The sequence below is a fragment of the Salminus brasiliensis genome, chromosome 2 (genome assembly GCF_030463535.1).
Source record: "Salminus brasiliensis chromosome 2, fSalBra1.hap2, whole genome shotgun sequence".
In the NCBI taxonomy this organism is placed as follows: Eukaryota; Metazoa; Chordata; class Actinopteri; order Characiformes; family Bryconidae; genus Salminus; species Salminus brasiliensis.
The window spans coordinates 10,811,346-10,831,464 of NC_132879.1; the positions used below are offsets into that span (position 1 = coordinate 10,811,346).

The following is a 20,119-nucleotide window of genomic DNA, read 5'->3' on the forward strand; positions in this document are numbered from 1 at the left end:
GGGCCACTTCATTAGAAGCACAGATCTTGTGCTCTCACTCACTGGCCACTTTATTAGAAACACTTATCCTTTCCTTTGTTTCCTCTCACTGGCCACTTTATTAGAAACACCTACCTTGTTTTTTCACTCACTGGCCATTTTATTAGAAACATTTATCCTGTGCTTTGCTTCCTCTCGCTGGCCACTTTATAAGAAACACCTACCTTGTACTTTCACTTACTGGCCACTTCATTAGAAACAGCTCCCTTGGGCTTCCACTTACTGGCCACTTTATTATAGAAACAGCTATCCTGTGCCTTCACTTACTGGCCACTTTATTAGAAACAACTACCTTGTGCTTTTAGTCACTGGCCACATTATTAGAAACACCAATCCTGTGCTCTCATTTACTGGCCAAATTATTTAAAACACCCACCTCATGCTCTCACTCACTGGCCACTTTATTAGAAACATTTAACCTGTGCTTTGCTACCGCTCACTGGCCACTTTTTTAGAAACACCTACCTTGTGTCTTTACTCACTGACCACTTTATTATAGAAACAGCTATCCTGTGCCTTCACTTACTGGCTACTTTATTAGAAACAACTACCTTGTATTTTAACTTACCGGCCACTTTATTAGAAACACCTATGTTGTGTTTAGCTTCCACTCACTGGTCACTTTATTAAACCCCTATCTGATGGCCACTTTTGGCCGGTTGTTTTCTCGGCCTGTTGGCCGGTCAGCGATGTGCTCTCCCCCAGCTAAATAAACATGGCTGAATTTTCAGCCTGTGGGCATGGCCTTCCTTTCTGGCTGTAGAAAGAAGCCATTGAGTCTGGCTGGAGGAATTTGGGGTGTTAATGCTACCGTTGAAAGCAGGAATGTGTGTGTGTGACTGACGCAGCAAAACAGCTGCCCACGGACACACACACACACAACCACACACAACCAGACCCTCCGTCCCCCACCTCATTTGTCTTTGGGGCTTTGCTCTATCTGCTCCAGCTCTGTAATGAACTGAAAGGCTTTTATAGAAGTAGTGCTATTTGTGTAGTTTGTTTTCTGGTTGCAGTGAAGCATCTCCACCATGAAGCTGGCTGTGGTGCTGTTGGCTCTGCTCTTCTGCACGCTACTCTTTCAGCTCGGTGAGTCACTCTCAGGCCTTACAGCGTTTCAGACTGAACTGGAAAATGCCTTCATTTAAATGACTAGAATTATAGACTTTGTAAGATACAACGTTTATCAAACCTCCATCTAGCGCCTGTACATCTGCTGTACATAACCTTTAAGCCTACAAGCATGCATGATATTAAGCTGTCTAACCTACCTTGCACTTTCACTTACTGGCCATTTTATTAGAAACACCTACCCTGTTTCTTTATTCGCGGGCCACTTTATAAGAAGCACAGATCTTGTGCTCTCACTCACTGGCCACTTTATTAGAAACACCTATCCTGTGCTTTGCTTCCTCTTGCTGGCCACTTTATTAGAAACACCTACCTTGTACTTTCACTTACTGGCCACTTTATTAGAAACAGCTCCCTTGGGCTTCCACTTACTGGACACTTTATTAGAAACCCCTACCTTGTGCTCTCACTCACTGGCCACTTTATTAGAAACACCTATCCTGTGCTTTGCTTCCTCTTGCTGGCCACTTTATTAGAAACACAGTCCTTGTAGTTCCACTCACTGGCCACTTTCATCATTGGTCAGTTTCATCACTGGTCAGTCACTGTATCAGGCTCAGTGGTGCTGTTGGGGTTTTTACACATTGTCACTGCTAGTTCGAGAGTGGGTCCACCCCCCAAAAATATTCAGATAACAGCGGTTCTTTGCTGAGAAACTGACCATTGATGAAGGACTAGAAGATCACTGACAAAACTATGCTAAATCTAAGCTGCAGTGCACCTGAAGTTGACCGAAGCATCTGTACCTGCACTATATCTGTAAATGTACAGGTATGAGCCAAAAGGATGACCAGAAGCTGAAACCAGCGGCTGACAAAAGGCCGAAAGTCAAGCCTAAGGTTGAGAAGGCCGCTGAAAAGAGGACCAAGAGCACTTCCGTTAAACCTAAAGCCAAAGCCACGCCTCAGCCTGCAGCAGCTCAGACACACCTGACTCAGGTACTGGACAGGGGGAAGTTCCAGAAGGTGGGCAAAACACTTTCTGTTCCCGCTGGAAACACACTGGAGCTGAGGTGTAAGGGCAGTCCCGTCCAGTGGGCCGTTCCCCCTTACCTGCAAGAGGATGATGATGGACGACTCAGGTACATGGCCATTGCAGGTTGTCATGATGGTAACGGTCGTGATCAGGTGGATCTGATTAGAGCTGTGGCCAAACCCGCTAAACACTACACTATCAGTTACTCTGACAAAACTGCTGCATGTTAGGTCAGCCCGTTTTTTGACACCCAACACCAGCCTACATAGGTCTCGACCGGCATATGTCTTTAATTTGAGCTTGATGGTTTAGTTGGTCCATCAATATTACCAACTTGTCCAAGCTAGTCAACCAGTGTGGCTAAGCATGTTTGACAATGAACATGACCAGTTTTACAGAACTTGTCGACCAGTATGGCCAGCTTGATGGCCATCTTGGTCAAGCTAGTCAAGCTAGTCAACCACTGTAACCAAGCTGGTTAACCACTATATTATAATTATATAATATATATAATTATAACAATGCTGGTTGACCATCGTGACCACCAGGTCCAAGAGTATGACCAGCTTTACCAAACTAGTTAACCAGTATGACCAACTTGAGCAGTTTTGTCAAGCTGGTCATGCTGATAGACCAGCTAGTCCATCTAACTGATATTTTAACACACACTCTGCTGGCCAAGAGCTAAGTTGGTTGGCCAACTTAACCAGCTTGCTTACAAGCATAGGGTACGGTTTTGCCTGGATGACCAGCTTTTCAACCACATTGACCATCAAAGCCCAGCTTAGACTAAAAGATCTAAAACCACCCACCAGCAAAAGCTGGCCTTGAGCTCTTAGTATATCACCAATGGCACCAGTATCAAACATCAAACACACTGGTCAGTATGCTAGTATGTGGATTGAGACACAGCCCATGCTTGGTTTCTCATAATTATTAGATGTGACCTGGCTTGTACCTTCCTCACTCACCCATTTACACACTCACTCACGCACTCACTCACATTCAGCAGGCTGAATATTCTCCACAGGTGGCCACGTCTAGTACTCAAGTAGCTTTTGGTACTGGCTGTCCTTGTTTGACCTGTGGTATAAGTTGTATGACATATGATGTAAGACTAATAGTGCTTTTTTGTTCAGGATGGTCCAGCATGAGCGATATGGCACACTGATTTTAGCAAACACAACAGGAGCCGACACCGGAGAGTACACCTGCTACCCCATGTACTGTGAGGATGTGGAGTGCAGGAAGGAGTACGATAAAGCCGTGAAAGTTTTCATCTTTTTCGCTGGTAATCTGCTTCTTTCAGTCACAGTGTGAATATCAGAGATGTGAAACTGTGCTATTGTTCAATAGAGGTGTAAAGAAAGGACCCAAAATACATCTGAGTGAAAGGACTCTAAAAGAAAACCTTTTTCATACTTTTATGGCACACTAGCAGTTTCTGCTTCTCAACTGTGGAGTGTAAATCACATTTAAGCACTGCAGTAAATACATAATATGCTTTAAGCGCCCCCTCATGGACAGTTGTACACATGCATTTGTTGACAAGCTGAGAAATACAGAGGCGGCAGAGTAATAGTAGAGGATTTTACACAAATATATCTATGCAGTTCTGCAGCTCCACCAAAGTTCCCAAGTGCAATAGCAGCGTTCTGACCAAGAGTGGCAATGACAGACACGCCATTCTCCCTATTACAGTCAGCAGAGCATCCACCTGATTCTGAAGCTGCTTTTTAAAATACACTTGCTCTTTAATGAACTGATCACACTGTAAATAATAAGTATAAGTAATAAAGACTAGCGAGGCTGGTCTGCACACTTTTTTTTAGCTAATTCTGTGTGGTGTTGCAACTAAAAGGTGATATCTGGGTTCCAGTTCTTGCAGAAATGCAAGCTAGCATAACTGTGGGCAGTTTCTTACCATATTTATTCCATGGGAGTGCAAGCCTTTCTTCAGTGATGTGTGGTTTTCAGCTTTTAGCTTTTAGTGTTGTGCCACTGATGCTTTGTAACCAGATGTAGCTTAGCTGGAGCTTAGCTTCATGGTCTTGCTTGCTAGAACCTTGAGACAGTTTACAGTTTGCAAACAAGCTAGCAACTAATACAAGCTCCACCAATTGAATCATCATACATTACATTATTATGGGCAGTGGTGGCTCAGCGGTTAAAGCGCCGGGATATCGATAACAGGGTTGTGGGTTCGATTCCCGGGCTCGGCAAGCTGCCACTGTTGGGCCCTTGAACAAGGCCCTTTACCCTCTCTGCTCCCCGGGCACTGGAGTTGGCTGCCCACTGCTCTGGGTGTGTGTGTGTGTACTCACTGCCCCTGACACATGTATGTGTTCACTACCAGATGGGTTAAATGTGGAGGACACATTTCGCTGTATAGTGTACAATGTACAGTGACAAATACGTGCACCTTTATTTATAGAGTCATGTTAAAAAAAAACTTCCCACCTTAGACATAAAATCCTTATAATATAATATAATATAATATAATATTATCCTCTTCATTCAGTTATTTTTGTACCACCCCGTCACGGACAATATGTAGATGATTTGATGAGTAATATATAAAACAAATGAGAAAAATGCAATGTGTTCCTAATTGCCATCACCAATAGAACGTATTAGAAAATATACCGGAATTAATTGATTTAGGCTTTGGAAACATTTTGGCACCTTTTTTGTGCTTAATACGTCTCATCAGAATGATTCTTTAGATAACAGTGAGTCATACAGAGTCAGAAACCACTGAATATCTGTTAGAGACACTGAACACCTCCACACTGTTTCAAGTAAGTGTGTGATGATTCAGACATAACGTTTGCATGAGGTCTAAGCTTTTATTACTGATTAGCTACATTAGCCTCGTAGCTCCAGCCCAAAACTAAATAAGCAAGTGTTATTCCGACACAAAACACGTCTCAGATGAATGCCTGAATTTGGAAGAAGGGTAATACGCATTGACTGTGTGTCCCTCTCAGACCCTCAGGAGCTGTTTGTGCCCTCGGCCGACTACTACGAGGTCATCCAGCTTCGGACCAACAGGCCCACGGTGCTGCCCTGCCAGGTCACGTCTCCGCAGGCTAAAGTCACACTGCACCGCGAGTATCCCCCCACGGAGGTGAAGGTGGATGGAGTGGAGATTTCTTTTGAGGTCACTCGAGGGTTCACCATCCACAGACCCAAACAGTACCATGCCGGCTCCCTGTACTGCGTGGCCAGCCTGGGCAACCTGCGGCAGAGCTCCACCAAATACATGCTCATCTACGTCAACTGTGAGTGCACACTGCAGACCCTGCCTATCCATTAGGAATGTTTTTCAGCGAAACAAGACCCACAAGACTAACTTTTCTTCAAGTAAAGTATGTTCTTTTATATGATTTATATAAAATTACACGACATTCCAGATATCGCCCACAGTAATAGTGAGTGTTGTATTTGCCCAGCTGGAGAATCGAATGCTAGTGTTGTTACCCACTACACTACACCAACCGCCCAACAAAGGCAGATTATTGATATTGATTTAATTATATTATAGTTTTATTTTATTATACTATATTAAATTACCCAAACAAGGGTGCATTGGATATAATGACCAGAGCAACAGCTTGACTGACTAGCAGAATCACCAATCCCAATTCTCAATCTGAAACAGCAGCTAAAATGCTGAAATAGGAACACAGGAACTTTAGGTAAAATCTGCCCCCAGTTTGTAGAAGAGTGGGCTAAAATGGACAGCAACCCCTTCAGAAACTGTTGCAACCCTTACCTGACATGACATGACAGCTTTACAAGAGAAGTAAAGAACAGCTGGCACAAGATTATGTTGAAAAGTGAAAATTGGTAAAAATGGAGCTACAAGCAATATAACAATATAACAATATGAATATAACAATAACGTAAATTAAATTAGATTTGGTGTGGTCCATTTAAAGCAGCATTATGCAAGAATTGATATTTCTTGCTGTTGGGCTCCCCCTAGAGCCTCTTCTAAAGGACACGTTTTACACATGCATTTCTGGAGAAGCTGAGAGATACAGAATGGTCAGTTAAAGTTAGAGAACTTGGACTTGAACTTGGAGGCGGTAGAGTAATTTCACAGGATTGTAAACAAATGTGACTCGAAATACAAGCGTTACACAGTTCTCGCGAACATTGTCCAGCTCACTTTACCAAACTTACATAGTGCACCTAGTGGCGTCCCTGAGCCCGGGGTAGCAACAATAGAGATGCTATTCTTCTTAAAACAGCCAGTGGAGCATCACTGTGATTTTGGAGCTTATTATCTCAAGGTACAAATACTACATAATGTTGCTTTAACTGCTAGACTGAATTAGTATCAGTCCAGTTCACATCACATTTTTATTTTTACTATTCATCAGAATGTTGTGTAGATGTCAGTGTGTGATATCAGTGTGTGTCACATGGCCTCACATCACTCTATGAGAATGTTGTTGTCCTTTGGGATCAGGTATATAAAGAATCCGAGCGGGTGCAAAATATCACTGATGACACTGTGTGCTCCCTGTATGTCTCTGGCAGACCCTGCTGCCCCCCCTGCGCCCTTCGTCCAGGCCTCATCTGATTCTGTGACTGTGGGACAGAACCTGCAGGTGTCCTGCACAGTGGTGGGAGAACAGGACGTACAGGTGGAATTCACCTGGGATTACCCTGGTCAAACGGTGAGTCCAGAGGCCATAAGATGGTACACTCATTGGCCACTTTTTAGAAACCCTTTCCTTGTAGTTCCACTTTGCTGGTGCTCAGCAAGACTGTAGCAGTCTGTGCTTCCCATGATTGTGGTCAGTTTCTCACCAGCTGGTCTTAGCTGGATGTTTTTGGGTGGTGGACCCACTCTTAACCCAGCAGTGACACTGAAGTGCTTACACTCGTACCAGCACCACACATACACACTACCATGAACACTACCATAATAGTGTCACTGCTGTGCTGGCTGTGCTGAGAATGAACCGCAAATCCAATAATACTTGGTCAACAGTGGTCCTGTGGTCAGAAACTGACCACTGGTGAATGGGGTAGGACTGATAAACTGTACATTGACAGGATGTCTGCAGTCTGTAATGGGGGGTTTTGCAGGATTGTCCAACCTAGCATCAATTAGCTACGAAGGAACCCATTTATGGGCAGATCATGGACAGACCTGGGACTAGTTCTTTCCGAACAACCTTCAACGTCATCTCCAGGTGTGACTGTGTTGGTGTTGCTGTCTCGTTTTCAGATCGGCCGTCCCCTCTACACCCAGGAAAACATCCAGACAGTGCAGGTGGATGGACGAAGTCGACAGCGTTCCCAAAGCGTGATGCTGGTGGACGAGGTCAGAGAGGTGGACCAGGGCACCTACACTTGCACCGCCCAAAATCTGGAGGGGTCACGCTCAGCTTCTACTGCTGTTAAAGTGCTGGCAGCTCGCAGTGCTAACAAACCAAAGAAACCGTGAAAGTGGGGACCAACTGTACCACGTCACAGTCTTAACTGACATGATCATAGACTGACCGGTCTGCCTTTGAAGATACTGTGTGTGGCCCCTTAAAGTGATGGTTTGCCAAACATTCTAATTTACACAATTTACCAGATAATGCAGAATGTAGTCATGCTTCTAGATAGCTGAGAGTATGTCCAAAAGTATGTGGACATCTGCTCATGCAGTTTTTTGAAATCAAGGGTATTAATAGGGAATTTGTCCCATTTTGCTGCAGCAACAGCCTCTACTCTTTTGGGAGGGCTTTACACTAGGGGTTGGAACATTGCTGTGAGGAGGATTTGGTTGCGTTCTGCCACAAAGAGAGCATTAGTGAGGTAAGGCAATGATGCTGGATGATTAGTTCTCCCACTCCAACTCATCCCAAAGGCTCAAAGGTACTGGATAGAATTCAGTCACTCTAGAGAACGCATTTTCACTGCTCCACAGCTCAATTCTGGGTGGCTTTATACCTTTTTAGCTTATGTTTGGCATTGGGTGTGGTGACCTTTATCTCAAGCGTGGCTGCTTTACATGTATTCTTTTCTAAAGAGATTTTACAAGCTGTGAGGCAAGTGTGTGATGACTTAGGGTAGAAGTTAATTATTAGCTACATTAGCCTCGTTGCTCCAGTGTATAACTAAAAAATTGGTATGCTCAGACACCAAACATGGCTAAGTGAATATATTTTGAGGTTTTTTTAACTTTTGGGACACCTACTCATCAAAAGAGTTCATGTTGCTTTGGTTGGAGTAACTGTTTCTACTGTCCATTGTAGGCGTTCCACTGCTCCACAGCTCAATGCTGTTTATACCCCTCTAGCCCATGCCTGGCATTAGGCACGGTGCCAATAGGTTCATGTTTATATGCTCCAGAGAACTCTATTTTATTGGCACTACAGGGACTAGGGTCTACACAAGCTGGGTGTGTGGATTTGCACATCTGTTTCAACAATAGATGCACCTTTAAGTTGCTGAATGCATTCATTAAAAGGGATGTCCACAAACATAGTGAACATATAATGTATTTAAGGCCTTCAGTTGAGATTCTTATGAATGCTCTGTTGCTTTAGTGGCTGAGCAGATGTAATAAAGGGAGGGTAGAGGGAAGTGTCCTCCCTAAAGCAGCAATAAGTAGCAAGCAAAATCATGTTGATGCTCCCCCAACATATAATATCACACACAGTCCACATGCTTCTTTCTGTATCTCTTTCTGTAACTTGTCCAGAAATGCAAGAGTGCCCTTTAAAAGTAGCTCAAAGCGCAAAGTCCACTTTCCCACATTAGGGGGAGCCCAGGAGTAAGAAATGCCAATTGCTGCCTAATTTGTAGACCTATATTCCAGCTCTTGACAGGTGCCATTGTAACTATATTATTAATGCTATTCACGTCGCCTGGAGGTGGTTTTAATGTAATGTCTGATTGGTGGCTAATTTCTAAGTTAGTTCTTTTCTAGTCTTTTAACATTAAGGTCTCTATTTAACATTGTAAGTCTTAATGACTTATTGTGATTAGCATTGACAAATGACAAATTACAGTAATATTAGCCTTAATGTTACCCTTGACTTATGTTACCCTATATAGTATTTTTTTTGTTTTTTTATTTGTTTGTTTGTTTGATCTAGTTGTAAAGTGTCTAATACCTGACACAGACACTCTTCTGTTGATGTTTATGCTGCTGATATTAGATGAATTCATTACACTTATTATTCGCCTCCACTTTGAATCCCTAGACATATACACAGTTTTGCACTTGTTTGATGTGACATTTCAAAATGTACCAATAAAACAGTTTACTGCTTTTTTGTCTGTTTATATACATGAAATGGTGATGCTCGTCATTATATACATGAAATGGTGGACTGGTGATGATGGTTATTGCTAGCTGTTATAGTGCTGTTCACTCACTCCCCCTCCCCCTTGTCCTGCCAGTCCAGGGGATAAACCAGTGACCTTCCTGTCCCAAACCCACTTCTCTAACCAGTTCCTCAAATACAACCTTGCAGTGCCTGTTGAAAGTATTCTACCATGTTATGTCCTTTTATTGTGTTTATATATGGAATCATGGTCAATTTAATTTGGCTTTTTCTTTTTTTTTTTTACAATATTTTTTTTTTTATTATGTCACATTTATGTAAATTAACTGATTGCATAAATATTCACCCCTTTTAAAGTGACTGAGATAAAAACAGAGGTCCAGGTAATTGGTGCTGGTAGTCTTGCAATCAGTGAAATGGAGATTGTCTGACAGCAGTGACTGCATCTCTAGTGACTGTAGTATAAAGACACCTGTCTGGGCGGTCCAGTCACTGGTTAATCAGTGTTCCTGGCTAACAAAATACACCATGAAAACAAAAGAGCACTCCGCACAACTCAGAGAAAAGGTCATTGAGAGGTCACTGAACCTCCCCTAGAGTTAAGCTGAATCCATCACCAAGAACCACCAAGACACCTGAGGCTACTCTGCAGGAGTTCAAGATCATACAATCAAGATCATAGAAGATTAGTATAAAATGAACAAATGACTTAATAAAAAAAAGCAGAAACAGAAAATATTAAGGCAAATTAACATAAAAAAGAGTTTTGTGAAAAAAAACTGTGAAAAAATCCAATCTTTTTTAATAAAAAAAACTTAGAAACTAAGAAAACAAAAAATCTAGGCTTGAAAATATGATAAGATCATATATATAATAATATATTATAATTAAATGTAATGATTAAATAATAATAATAATAATAATAATAATAATAATACAAGTAATCAGAGTAACAAATTATAATGTGTTTATGAAAAATAATGATAATTAATAACCATTAAAAAATAAATATTAGGCCATTCATAAGCATTCATAAGAATAGTCCTATTTTATGGTTATAAGTACTTCATTAAACAGTGAGGTGGTTTTTGGCTTCACATCAGTCTGTAAACTGTTCAATGTGACCAGCAGGGGGCATCACTTGTTTGGAGGTTTTTAGTTCTAGCTGTGGATTTCACAGAATCAATACAAGGTTCTGGACCTTTTCCCCCCTGGATTTCAAAACTACTGGTTTAATATTTATAAATGTCAGAACTTTTAACCTGAATCTCTTTACCTGTTCCACTGTTTACTGACCAGGCTCTGTCCTGGGGCTGTGTACAGCACTGAGCTCAACGGAAGCTCCTCAACAAGTTCTCTCTTATCTTTATAGAGCAGGATGTGATCCATCCTAACTGCACTCCGCCCTGCGGGCTCCAGTGAGCAGGGTGTGAGTGTGTGTGGTATGGTAATAACAGGGTGCTGTACTGCTTACTCAGGTGGATCTCATAAAGTCTAGAGAGTGGACGTCAACAGCAGGATGACCAAGGACGCTTGTAATTCACACTGCAGCAAAATGTACAACAGTAAATGATACAAATGGGCTGAAATTGAGATGTCTAACATCTAATTCATTCCTGTATTGGTTTCACAGAGGTTACTAAACCATTTATAGCATTTAAACAGAAATCCAGATTGAAGAAGGTCGATTTGTTTAAGAAGTGATTTAGAATTTAAGGCGAAACACTTGGATACACATAATAATGAGTCTATACTGTATAGGGCTGGGCGATATGATAAAAATACTACATCACGATATTTCTTTTTTCCGCCATACACAATATTTATCACGATACATGTAACTACAGACTAAAAACATCAGTAGCGACAGATTCTTATAAACTACTGATCAGATCCTCTCCTGTACTGGTTTATATTCATCATCTGCTGAACCGTATCTAATTAAACCAGTCTAATTACACTGTTAGTAATGAAACCTGCAGCTGATCAGTGTTTATTAAGCACTAACAGTGTCCTCCATATACTTATTTTTCTAATTAATTGTTTATTTAAAAATAAGAGGTGAAGTAAGTTCTGAACGTCACCAATTTTCTAAGTAAACATGAAAATCTGCCGCCGTCCACCAGGATGATGAAGATGAAACGAGGGTGGACATTGTCTTCATTTCAGCAAGACAACAATCGCAAACACACCACCAAGGAAACTCTCAGTTGGTTTCTGAGAAAGAAAGTAAAGCTGCTAGAATAGTCCAGACAGTCTGGCCCTGACCCGAATCCAGCTGAAAATCTATATATACAAAACTTAAGTTATGGACATCTATGGTTTTATTTCTATGGTTTGATTTCACACCAGGTGAGAATGTCATGTCAATAGAATCTTTAGAAATATATTTACTTGGGAAATTGATGATGTGTTCATTACTTATGTCACCCGCTGTAGATACAGTCGTGCCTTTGGGCAGCCCTGGTTAAATGACACGCGTTGTTCATTTTCTAAATGTAAATAAGTGACGTCCTTTACAGAAGTGTTGTTATTTGTTCCAATATGTTAAATGTAGTAAATAAATAGCAATATATAGGAAATATATATGGTGTGTGTGTGTGTGTGTGTGTGTGTGTGTGTGTGTGTGCATACAAGACTAAAATGTTTTAATGTTTTAAGTTTGTAGATGTGTGAACAGGGGTGCCCAAACTTGTACATAAGCTGGTCAGTGCTGTTTTCTGCATGTCTGCATATCTTCTGAGTGCTATATCCAGTGGTGCCGTCCAATGAAAACCATGTATCTCCAAAACAGAAACTTTACAAGAGAAGAAAAATCTTTTAAAGGAAGTCAATGTAATAGATATTATTCCAAGTCAATTTGGAGCATTTCTATTGGTCCATATATCTAGAAATATTTACACAGGGTACAGAGCAGCTACAGGGTATCCACTCCTCCTGCACATTAGTCACTCCTTATTGTTTATGCATATTTTTTACATGTATTCAATTTATTGTTATTATTGTAATTGTTGTATTGTATTAATATCCTGTATTGTGCAACTGCTAAAAACGTATATATATATACACACATACACATATATACATATATATATATATATATATACTCATTTGTCTTGCAAAACCTTACATGTATTATATATATATATATATATATATATATATATATATATATATATATATATATATATATTAGTTATATATTACTTACTTGTTTTTCATTGGACAGCAGCGATATCCAGTGATGATGAGGGTAAAACAGGGGGACTCATGTGTCTTGCAATACCTTAAGATAATGTTGCAATTCCTGTGAGTCCTGTAAGTATGTGATGTGCTTTCTGCTTTCTGTGAGACCCTGAACTCTTCAGACCTCTGCTTTACATCTCAGCCACTGAATTGCGCACAAACGTTGGCCTGTGATCGCTGTAGGTGGTCTGGTGGTCAGCAGGGGGCGCTGTAGGGTTGTCAGCAGTGCCTATGCTTTTGTATGAATTAGGTTCCCTCCCTTCCAGCCTGAGAGAGGGTTCAAATCTCAGAGAGGGAAAAGCACCACACTGCGTTTACATGTTGACTGAGGAGCTGCTGGTCGCCTCTGCTTTGCCTAGACTCGCTCAGTGCGCGGAGGAATGCCTCAGCCCTGTGTTTACAGCTGAGCACTGATTAGACTGAGAGCGCAGTGAACACACCGTGGATCAGCCTGAGGAATTATGGTGAGTGTTTTGGGAAACACTAAACCAGACACACACACACACACACACACACACACAGACTCTTTATGTTTTGTAGCTTTAACTGGGTTTGCTGTGGGAGTGGGAGTGGGAAGGTCTCTGGTCTCTGGTTCTCTTGTCTCTGCTGCTCTGCTTGTTGTTGTTGTTGTTGTTGTTGTTGTTGTTGTTGTTGTTGACTCTTCTTAAACTAATCTCCCTGATAAGGATTCCAGTGCAGTCTGCTTTCACACACATTGTCAAGAACCACAAATTATATGAAGTTGGGCAAGAAACTAGGCCTGACCTTCTATAGTAGTAGTGACTAATGGAGGTGTCTTTACTTTGGAATTTCTCCCTTCATTTCCAGACCTGGATTAAATGGACTGTGTGTTGTGTTGTGAAGCTCCACGTTGCTCATGTTGTCTGCGTCTGCTTCAGCCTGTTCATGCAGTGTGGAAAGCTGTGGCACACTTGCTGCAGACTCTGTGGGCTTGGTACATGTGCAGTTCTGCTGCAGTGCTTGCCTGTACTGAGAAGAGCTGTAGAGTGACGGAGTACGGGATAAGCTCTGAAGCAGGGCACAGGTGAGGTCATTGAGGGGATTTTCTTTCCCCTCTTGCAAGCCACATTCATTAAAGCCACAGTCCGACATTTCACAGTGACAGAATGGCAGAATGGCATCTGACCTGGTTTTGCAAAACACTTGGAAACATTTACAACCAGCTAAGAGTCTTTCAGGAATTCTTATTTCTAGGAAGTCTTATGTGCACTGCTTTTTTTTTTTTTTAGGTCTATCCACAACTATTTTGTGATGTTTAGGTTGGAGGTCCATGGCAAAACCTTCAGCTTGCACTTCTTAGAGTGGTCCATTGTGGATTTGAAGGTGTTTAGGATCATGCTGTAGGTCCTGCTGTAAAAGCTCTCCTCATTTTATCTGATCTTATCTTTTTTTCTTTTCACTGGCTGCAACACAAGCCCAAAGCGATGCTTAACAGTTGGAGAAGTGTGCTTTTCATTAAATTAGGCTCCTTTTTTCATCAAACATAGCTTTGCTCATTACGGCTAAACTTCATCAGTCCATGAAAGGCACATTTGTGCACGTGTTGCTGCACAGTAGAACAGTGCACCTCCACTCCAGAGTCTGCTGAATCTTCCTGAAGGTCTCTTGCAGCCAAACAGGGGTTCTGATTTGGCTTTCTAATAATACTCTAGCAAGTCTCTCTCCATTTTTTTTTTTTTTTTTAATCTCCAAGACCTTCAGCGTTCCTGTTAACTGCCATTTCCTAACTAACTGAGCAAATGTTGACCTGAAAATGTTGACCTCTTACAGCCTTCTCCTGCTTTGTGGGAGTCAGTGGGAGTTCATTTAATGTTCAGAGTGCTAGGCAGGTGCTTAGAGAAGCCCATTTCTGCTGATTGTTGGTACAAGGCTTGAGGAGTTAGAGTATTTCTGAAGCTTAACAATGCCTTTCCTAACAATGGCTGTGAACAAGGCATAGCCCTAACCCCAACACTGCAATGTAACTTTAACACCACCTCGAAGCTTGAACAATGTCCATGTTTACATCAACCAAATGCTTTGCAAATACCTTATTGCCAGATTATTGTTCTACAAATCCCTCATTGGAGCTCTAATGGGCTGCCCCACAGTGTAATAAAAGTGGTGCTTTGCCTGGCGGGAGTGCCGCCTGCCTGGTCTTGTTATCAACCCTGGTGGTCTGGAATGGAGTAACGGAGTTCCCGCTCTGTTGTTGTGAGGTTTTTGGGGGGAGTGCTGTTATGGGGCTGCTTCACTGCTGCCCTGCTTTTGATGCCCAGAGTCTGGGGACAAAAGGGGACGGTCACAGTGTTGTCCTCTACTGGCCAGTAACCGTGGAGACCAGAGGCCACTCTAGGACCCCTGACCCATCCAGACACAGTGCACGGTGCGCAGTGAGAGTGATGGCCAGAGGGAGATGGTCAGAAACCCCAATAATGGAGTTCTACACTTGAATTACTACTGCACGTACTTGCAAATTAATTAATAATAAATGATTAATTGCAGTTATTAATGTAATTTAAGGGATTTACTCTTCAAAGTAAGCCAAAAAATGAGACCCCTCATTGGTTACAGAGTCCGAATAAAAAAAAAAAGAATAAGCAAATTACTTTTTATTGTAAAATTGTAAATACAAATGTCTATACACACAAGAGCCATATCATTATGACTGGTGGTCATAATGTCTTGGCTTATTGGTTTATATATGTGTTATATACTGATCTCTAATAATGGACTGGGGTACCATCTCTGAGGGGCCGTATAACACGATCAATTAACAAGTCATCTGATGCCCTGACACACTGGTGTACTGTGATGCTAATTTTGATCAATATCACCCGGCACTACCACCATGTGACTGTTCTAGCACATGAGCTGTGTGTTCCTCTGTTATACTGGGGGCTTGGTGTTTTTTAAGCCATTCCCTTCTATCATCTGTGGTGACTTGGCACTTTTCATTTACAGCACTGGCAGAGGATCTGTCATTTCCTGACACTCACCAGTGTGAACTGATGCCCGCAACCCAACCATGAGTAATACGACCTGAGTATGTGAATATCATGGAAGCAGGAGTGATCACGTGGTCCGTCACTCATCAGCGTCATGAGGAATCACCTGTGGAGCCTTGAGGCTTTGAGGCAGCAACAAACCACAGTTTACTACATGCTTAATCTTCCTGTGTATGACGGAGCCTCGCTTCATTGCTCTGTCTCAGTCTCCCTGTAGCTTCCTGAAACACTAAACGGAGATCTAGTAACCAGTACTAGTGCTGGTTTCAGGTCTGAACTGCTGGTATTGTTGGTATTAAATGGTTGTGTATATAATGGTAACACCTTATCAGCCAAACTGCATCTTTACTGGAGAAGCAAAAATATAACGATAACAGGGTTGTGGGTTCAATTCCCGGGCTTGGCAAGCTGCCACTGTTGGGCCCTTGAGCAAGGCCCTTTACCCTCTCTGCTCCCCGGGCGCTGGAGTTGGCTGCCCACCGCTCTGGGTGTGTGTGTACTCACTGCCCCTAGTTCACTAGTGTGTGTGTGTGTGTGTGTGTGTGTGTGTGTGTGTGTGTGTGTGTGTGTGTGTGTGTGTGTGTGTGTTCATTACCACAGATGGGTAAAATGCGAAGGACACATTTCGCTGTACAGTGTACAGTGCCAAATACGTACACCTTTACCTTTACTTTTATTGGAAGTCAATGTAAAAAATGCATTCCCGTTTGTCTTTGGAACATTTCTATTGGTCCATTCATCATGAAATAACAGCCATAATTGAATTGTCATAAAGTGAACAATAATAAAAAATGGAGATACATGATTTTCTTGCAGGATTTTGCTGGTGCTCATCAGTGCTGTTTTCTTTATCCAGGAACAAACAACATAATATCTCAATATATTGTATTTTCTATCATATTAATGTGATGGTTTGGTGAGAATTACATTTTCGAATTTCACATTTCCACTTACCCTAAAGTCAGCTACTTGCATTTAATTCATGTTGCAGTAGTAGTAGAGTTGTGAGTCTCTCCTAAGGACCCCAGCCAGCCTGGCTGGAGAATCGAACCCTAGTCTGCCAGGGGAAATTGTGATGTTGTTTCCCACCGTGGGCCTTTTATTAGTTTTGGTAAATGAGTAAATGTTAACGTAGTTGCATGATCCCAGCCTGACACTCTGCTTGGTCCTACAACTTGGGCCTACTTGAAGCCCCTTGGTCATGACATCCTAACAACGGTGAATGCATATGTGTCCCCGGTGCCTTTTTTTTGTTTGTTTGTGTAAAACTAATATATGGTCACCTTAGATAAAAGCTAAGGGGGTTAAAAACAAGCCTGGCTTTTTGTGTTGTGAATATTTAACACTTGTCATGGTTTGGGGCAAGTATGTGATGTTTAAGACACGTAGTTATCACCTAACTAAATGCTGAAGAATTAGCTTCCATGACGTTTTAGCTAAGTTAGCCTCGTCGCTCCAGTATAGAACGAAAGAGTAAATAAATCAGTGTAAATTTACATTTTTGAAGGTCTTAAATTGATGTAACTAAACAAATTAATAACATATTTCATAAAAACATGCAAAGCTTAAATGAGGAAAAATCTCCCTCTGCTCGGAACAGTGACGTAAGTCCATATCTGCAGAAGCAGATGCTCCCTGCGGTCCAGCTGGAGGGCACTGGTTGGGAATTGAACTGTGAGCTGGGCTTTGCCCCGGGCAGCTGAGCTAATCACGGCTGTAATCGTCCCTCATGGCCTTCTGCTCTCTACTCCTCGTCCCACAGAGCCTCATCTGACACTCTGGCAAAAGTCTTGCGCTGGATTAGGATTAGACGGATTTGTCTCTCGGGACATCATCATCATCATCATCACACACACACACACACACACACACATGCGCACACACTGCTAAGATTCCCCCATTGCCCTTAGATCCTTTTATCTGCTGAGAGAAGCGGCTGTCGTTGTAATTAAAGACTCATGGTGTTGGAGACTGTACTCGGACTTTCCTTTTCACTCTACTGATGATTCCCTGTCCCACATGAGGACAGAATCTGCCTCTCTGAAACTCATCAGGTCACTGGAAACGTGGGCTTCCCGTAAGTTGAGACTCCCAGGCTCAAAAAAGTAGCTTTTACTCTAGATGGGTAAGGCTTAAATTGGTTGTTTCTGCTGGAGCTTCAGGCCAGAACAGTTTCCCTGTTGTAGCTCGAGATTATTTTGTATGAAAAATGACAGAAGCACATTGGGACGGTACTCCCGCCTTGCAGCCGTGCCAAACTCTGCTGCTGCCAGTGATCTGAAACCTTTCTTCTGTCGGTTCCTTTGAGCAGGGAGCGGCTTAGTCAGGCCAGTTGGCTCTTGGTTCTGCAGGCATTTTGCAATACAACTCAGATTACTACATAATACAAACTGTGCTACAAACTCAGCAATACGATACTCCTGTAGAGTGAGTTTGTGAATAATTTGGCTTTACAAAATAAAGGTGCTGCAAATTGTTATTTGCAAATTGTGAGCTTTGTAAAAGAAATGGGTGAGTGTGAAGAACCTTTAAATTTGTGGGGAAAAACCTGTACACCACGTGACTGTTCTTCAGACCTTTCAAAGGTTCTTCACATTAACACTGATTCAAACATGACTCTTTATATGCATCCTATCGTGGTTCTTCTATGAGATCGCCAGCAATGCTTCTATGCTTCTACTGAAGTACTCTGCATTTCTTTCTTGGCATTTTACCGGAGTGGGCATCAGATTGCTGTATCTGAGGGCAGTGATGGTGTTAGCCTGTCACCCTGATTTGTGGTTGTTAGCCACTACCGAATTTAGCTTGTTGATGGTGAAACTACAAACCTATAAAGACTTAGAATTTGGGTCATAAGGATTAGCTGCTGTGAAAATGCTTGGTTGTATTCTTTGTCTGATGGTTCGTTATAATGAGCTAAGTTTATCAGGCACTGCCTGTGTTAGCTTTTTAGCCTTGATAGCTGCAGTTGACCAGTATTACATCTATTTCGCCAAAGGAGGTTCACCCAAAGCTTTACTTTTCTCATTATGTAAAGTCCATCTCTCAGACAGTTAAGCGACTTACAGCTTTACAGGAGAAATGTTGCCAATTTTGTGTGTATCTTCATCCACTTTGCCTGGAAATGTTTAGAGCTTTCAATGTTGGTCTGCTTCAGCATATCTCTTGTTGTGATGTTTTTTTTTGACAGCAGAGGTGTTAGGATGTCCATGATTTAGTGGATCAGAAAGAGGACCTACAGAATATTAGCCAGGTGGTAATGTTATGGCTGGTTGGTGTACACTGTTGCCGTAAGGACATGCTATAGTGAATGTTGGCATATTTGAGTTTGATGGACTAGCTGGTCTTTCCGCATGAGCCAATTGGACCAGCTGCTCATAAAGCCAGACTGGTCAATGTGGTTGTCCTGTTTGGTTGAGTTGGTCATACTGGTGCACCAGCCTGGTTAGGTCAGTCATGCTGGTCAACCAGTGTGCTTGTGCTGGTCAACCATTCTCAGTTTTCAATCTGTCTGAAAATCAGGTCTGCACATTATCCAAAGTTGCCCTTTTGCCCTTGTAGCGTACAGCCAAAGATTTCCGTGTCAGACACGTTCTCACTACAGGAAATGTTCCGCATGGTTTAGGTGAGGGACAGCACCGGTGTAGGCACTGCGCACGACATGACCTGCTGTGAATTTTCTCTGGAAAATGACCTGCCTTACGCAGACTTTGTTCCGTACAACTGATCTGGGCATTTGCGTTCACACATACAGCTCCTCCAGGTAATGTCTGGAATAAATGTCTGGGTTAGGATGCATGTCTGAAAGGGGTTGAAGATTAAAGACAGAATAGTAATCCAGAACAATATAATGGGTTTATGAATATAGTAATAGGAACTACTCCTCAGAACATGATTAATAGCTGAGGGGATCTTATTGGAGATCATTTGATGGTTAGAAAGTGGAAGAGATACTATTTACAATAATTTATCTCTAGAATTTATTTTTTTATTTATTTATTTTTGGCAATTGACTTTTACTTATGTATTTTTATAATTATACATTTTTATTTTGGCATGGACATGGAAACATGTTCTTGGAAAGGTGGGAAAAGCGAAACACTTATTTAGATTTTTGTCTTGTTTGTAAGACACAAGTTAAAGCTGATTTAGTCACATAGATTATTAGTTCGGATAAATGAGTAAATGTTAACATAGCTGCATGATTTTAAAGGTATTTAAGCCCCCCCAGCCTCTCACACACACACTGCTTGGTCCTACAACTTGGGCCTACTTGGCCACAACATCCTAACCACAGTAAATACATATGTGTCCCCAGTGTCCTCTTATTTTGAAAACCAAAATATGGCCACTTTACACCTTAGAACCATTGTGCATTGACTAGGAAAGACTAACCCAACCTGCATTTCACAGCTA

The 20,119-nt window shown here is 41.9% G+C and overlaps 2 protein-coding genes across 3 annotated transcripts in view; both read left to right on the forward strand.

Moving 5' to 3' along the window:
* The first annotated feature begins 989 nt into the window (after positions 1-989).
* On the forward strand, positions 990-9,394 carry LOC140549796 (platelet-derived growth factor receptor-like protein). Its single transcript, XM_072673541.1, has 6 exons — positions 990-1,128; positions 1,942-2,251; positions 3,285-3,436; positions 5,136-5,429; positions 6,697-6,836; positions 7,394-9,394. Exons 1-6 carry the CDS (start codon positions 1,071-1,073, stop codon positions 7,610-7,612), a joined length of 1,173 nt encoding a protein of 390 aa, XP_072529642.1. The 5' UTR covers positions 990-1,070; the 3' UTR covers positions 7,613-9,394.
* A 3,626-nt stretch (positions 9,395-13,020) lies between these two features.
* Positions 13,021-20,119, forward strand: part of n4bp3 (NEDD4 binding protein 3) — a 48,818-nt gene continuing 41,719 nt past the window's right edge. For both annotated transcript variants that reach the window (XM_072673543.1, XM_072673542.1), the window contains exon 1: positions 13,021-13,159. The gene's annotated coding sequence lies outside the window, so the exon portion shown is untranslated. The remainder of the gene's footprint in view (positions 13,160-20,119) is intronic.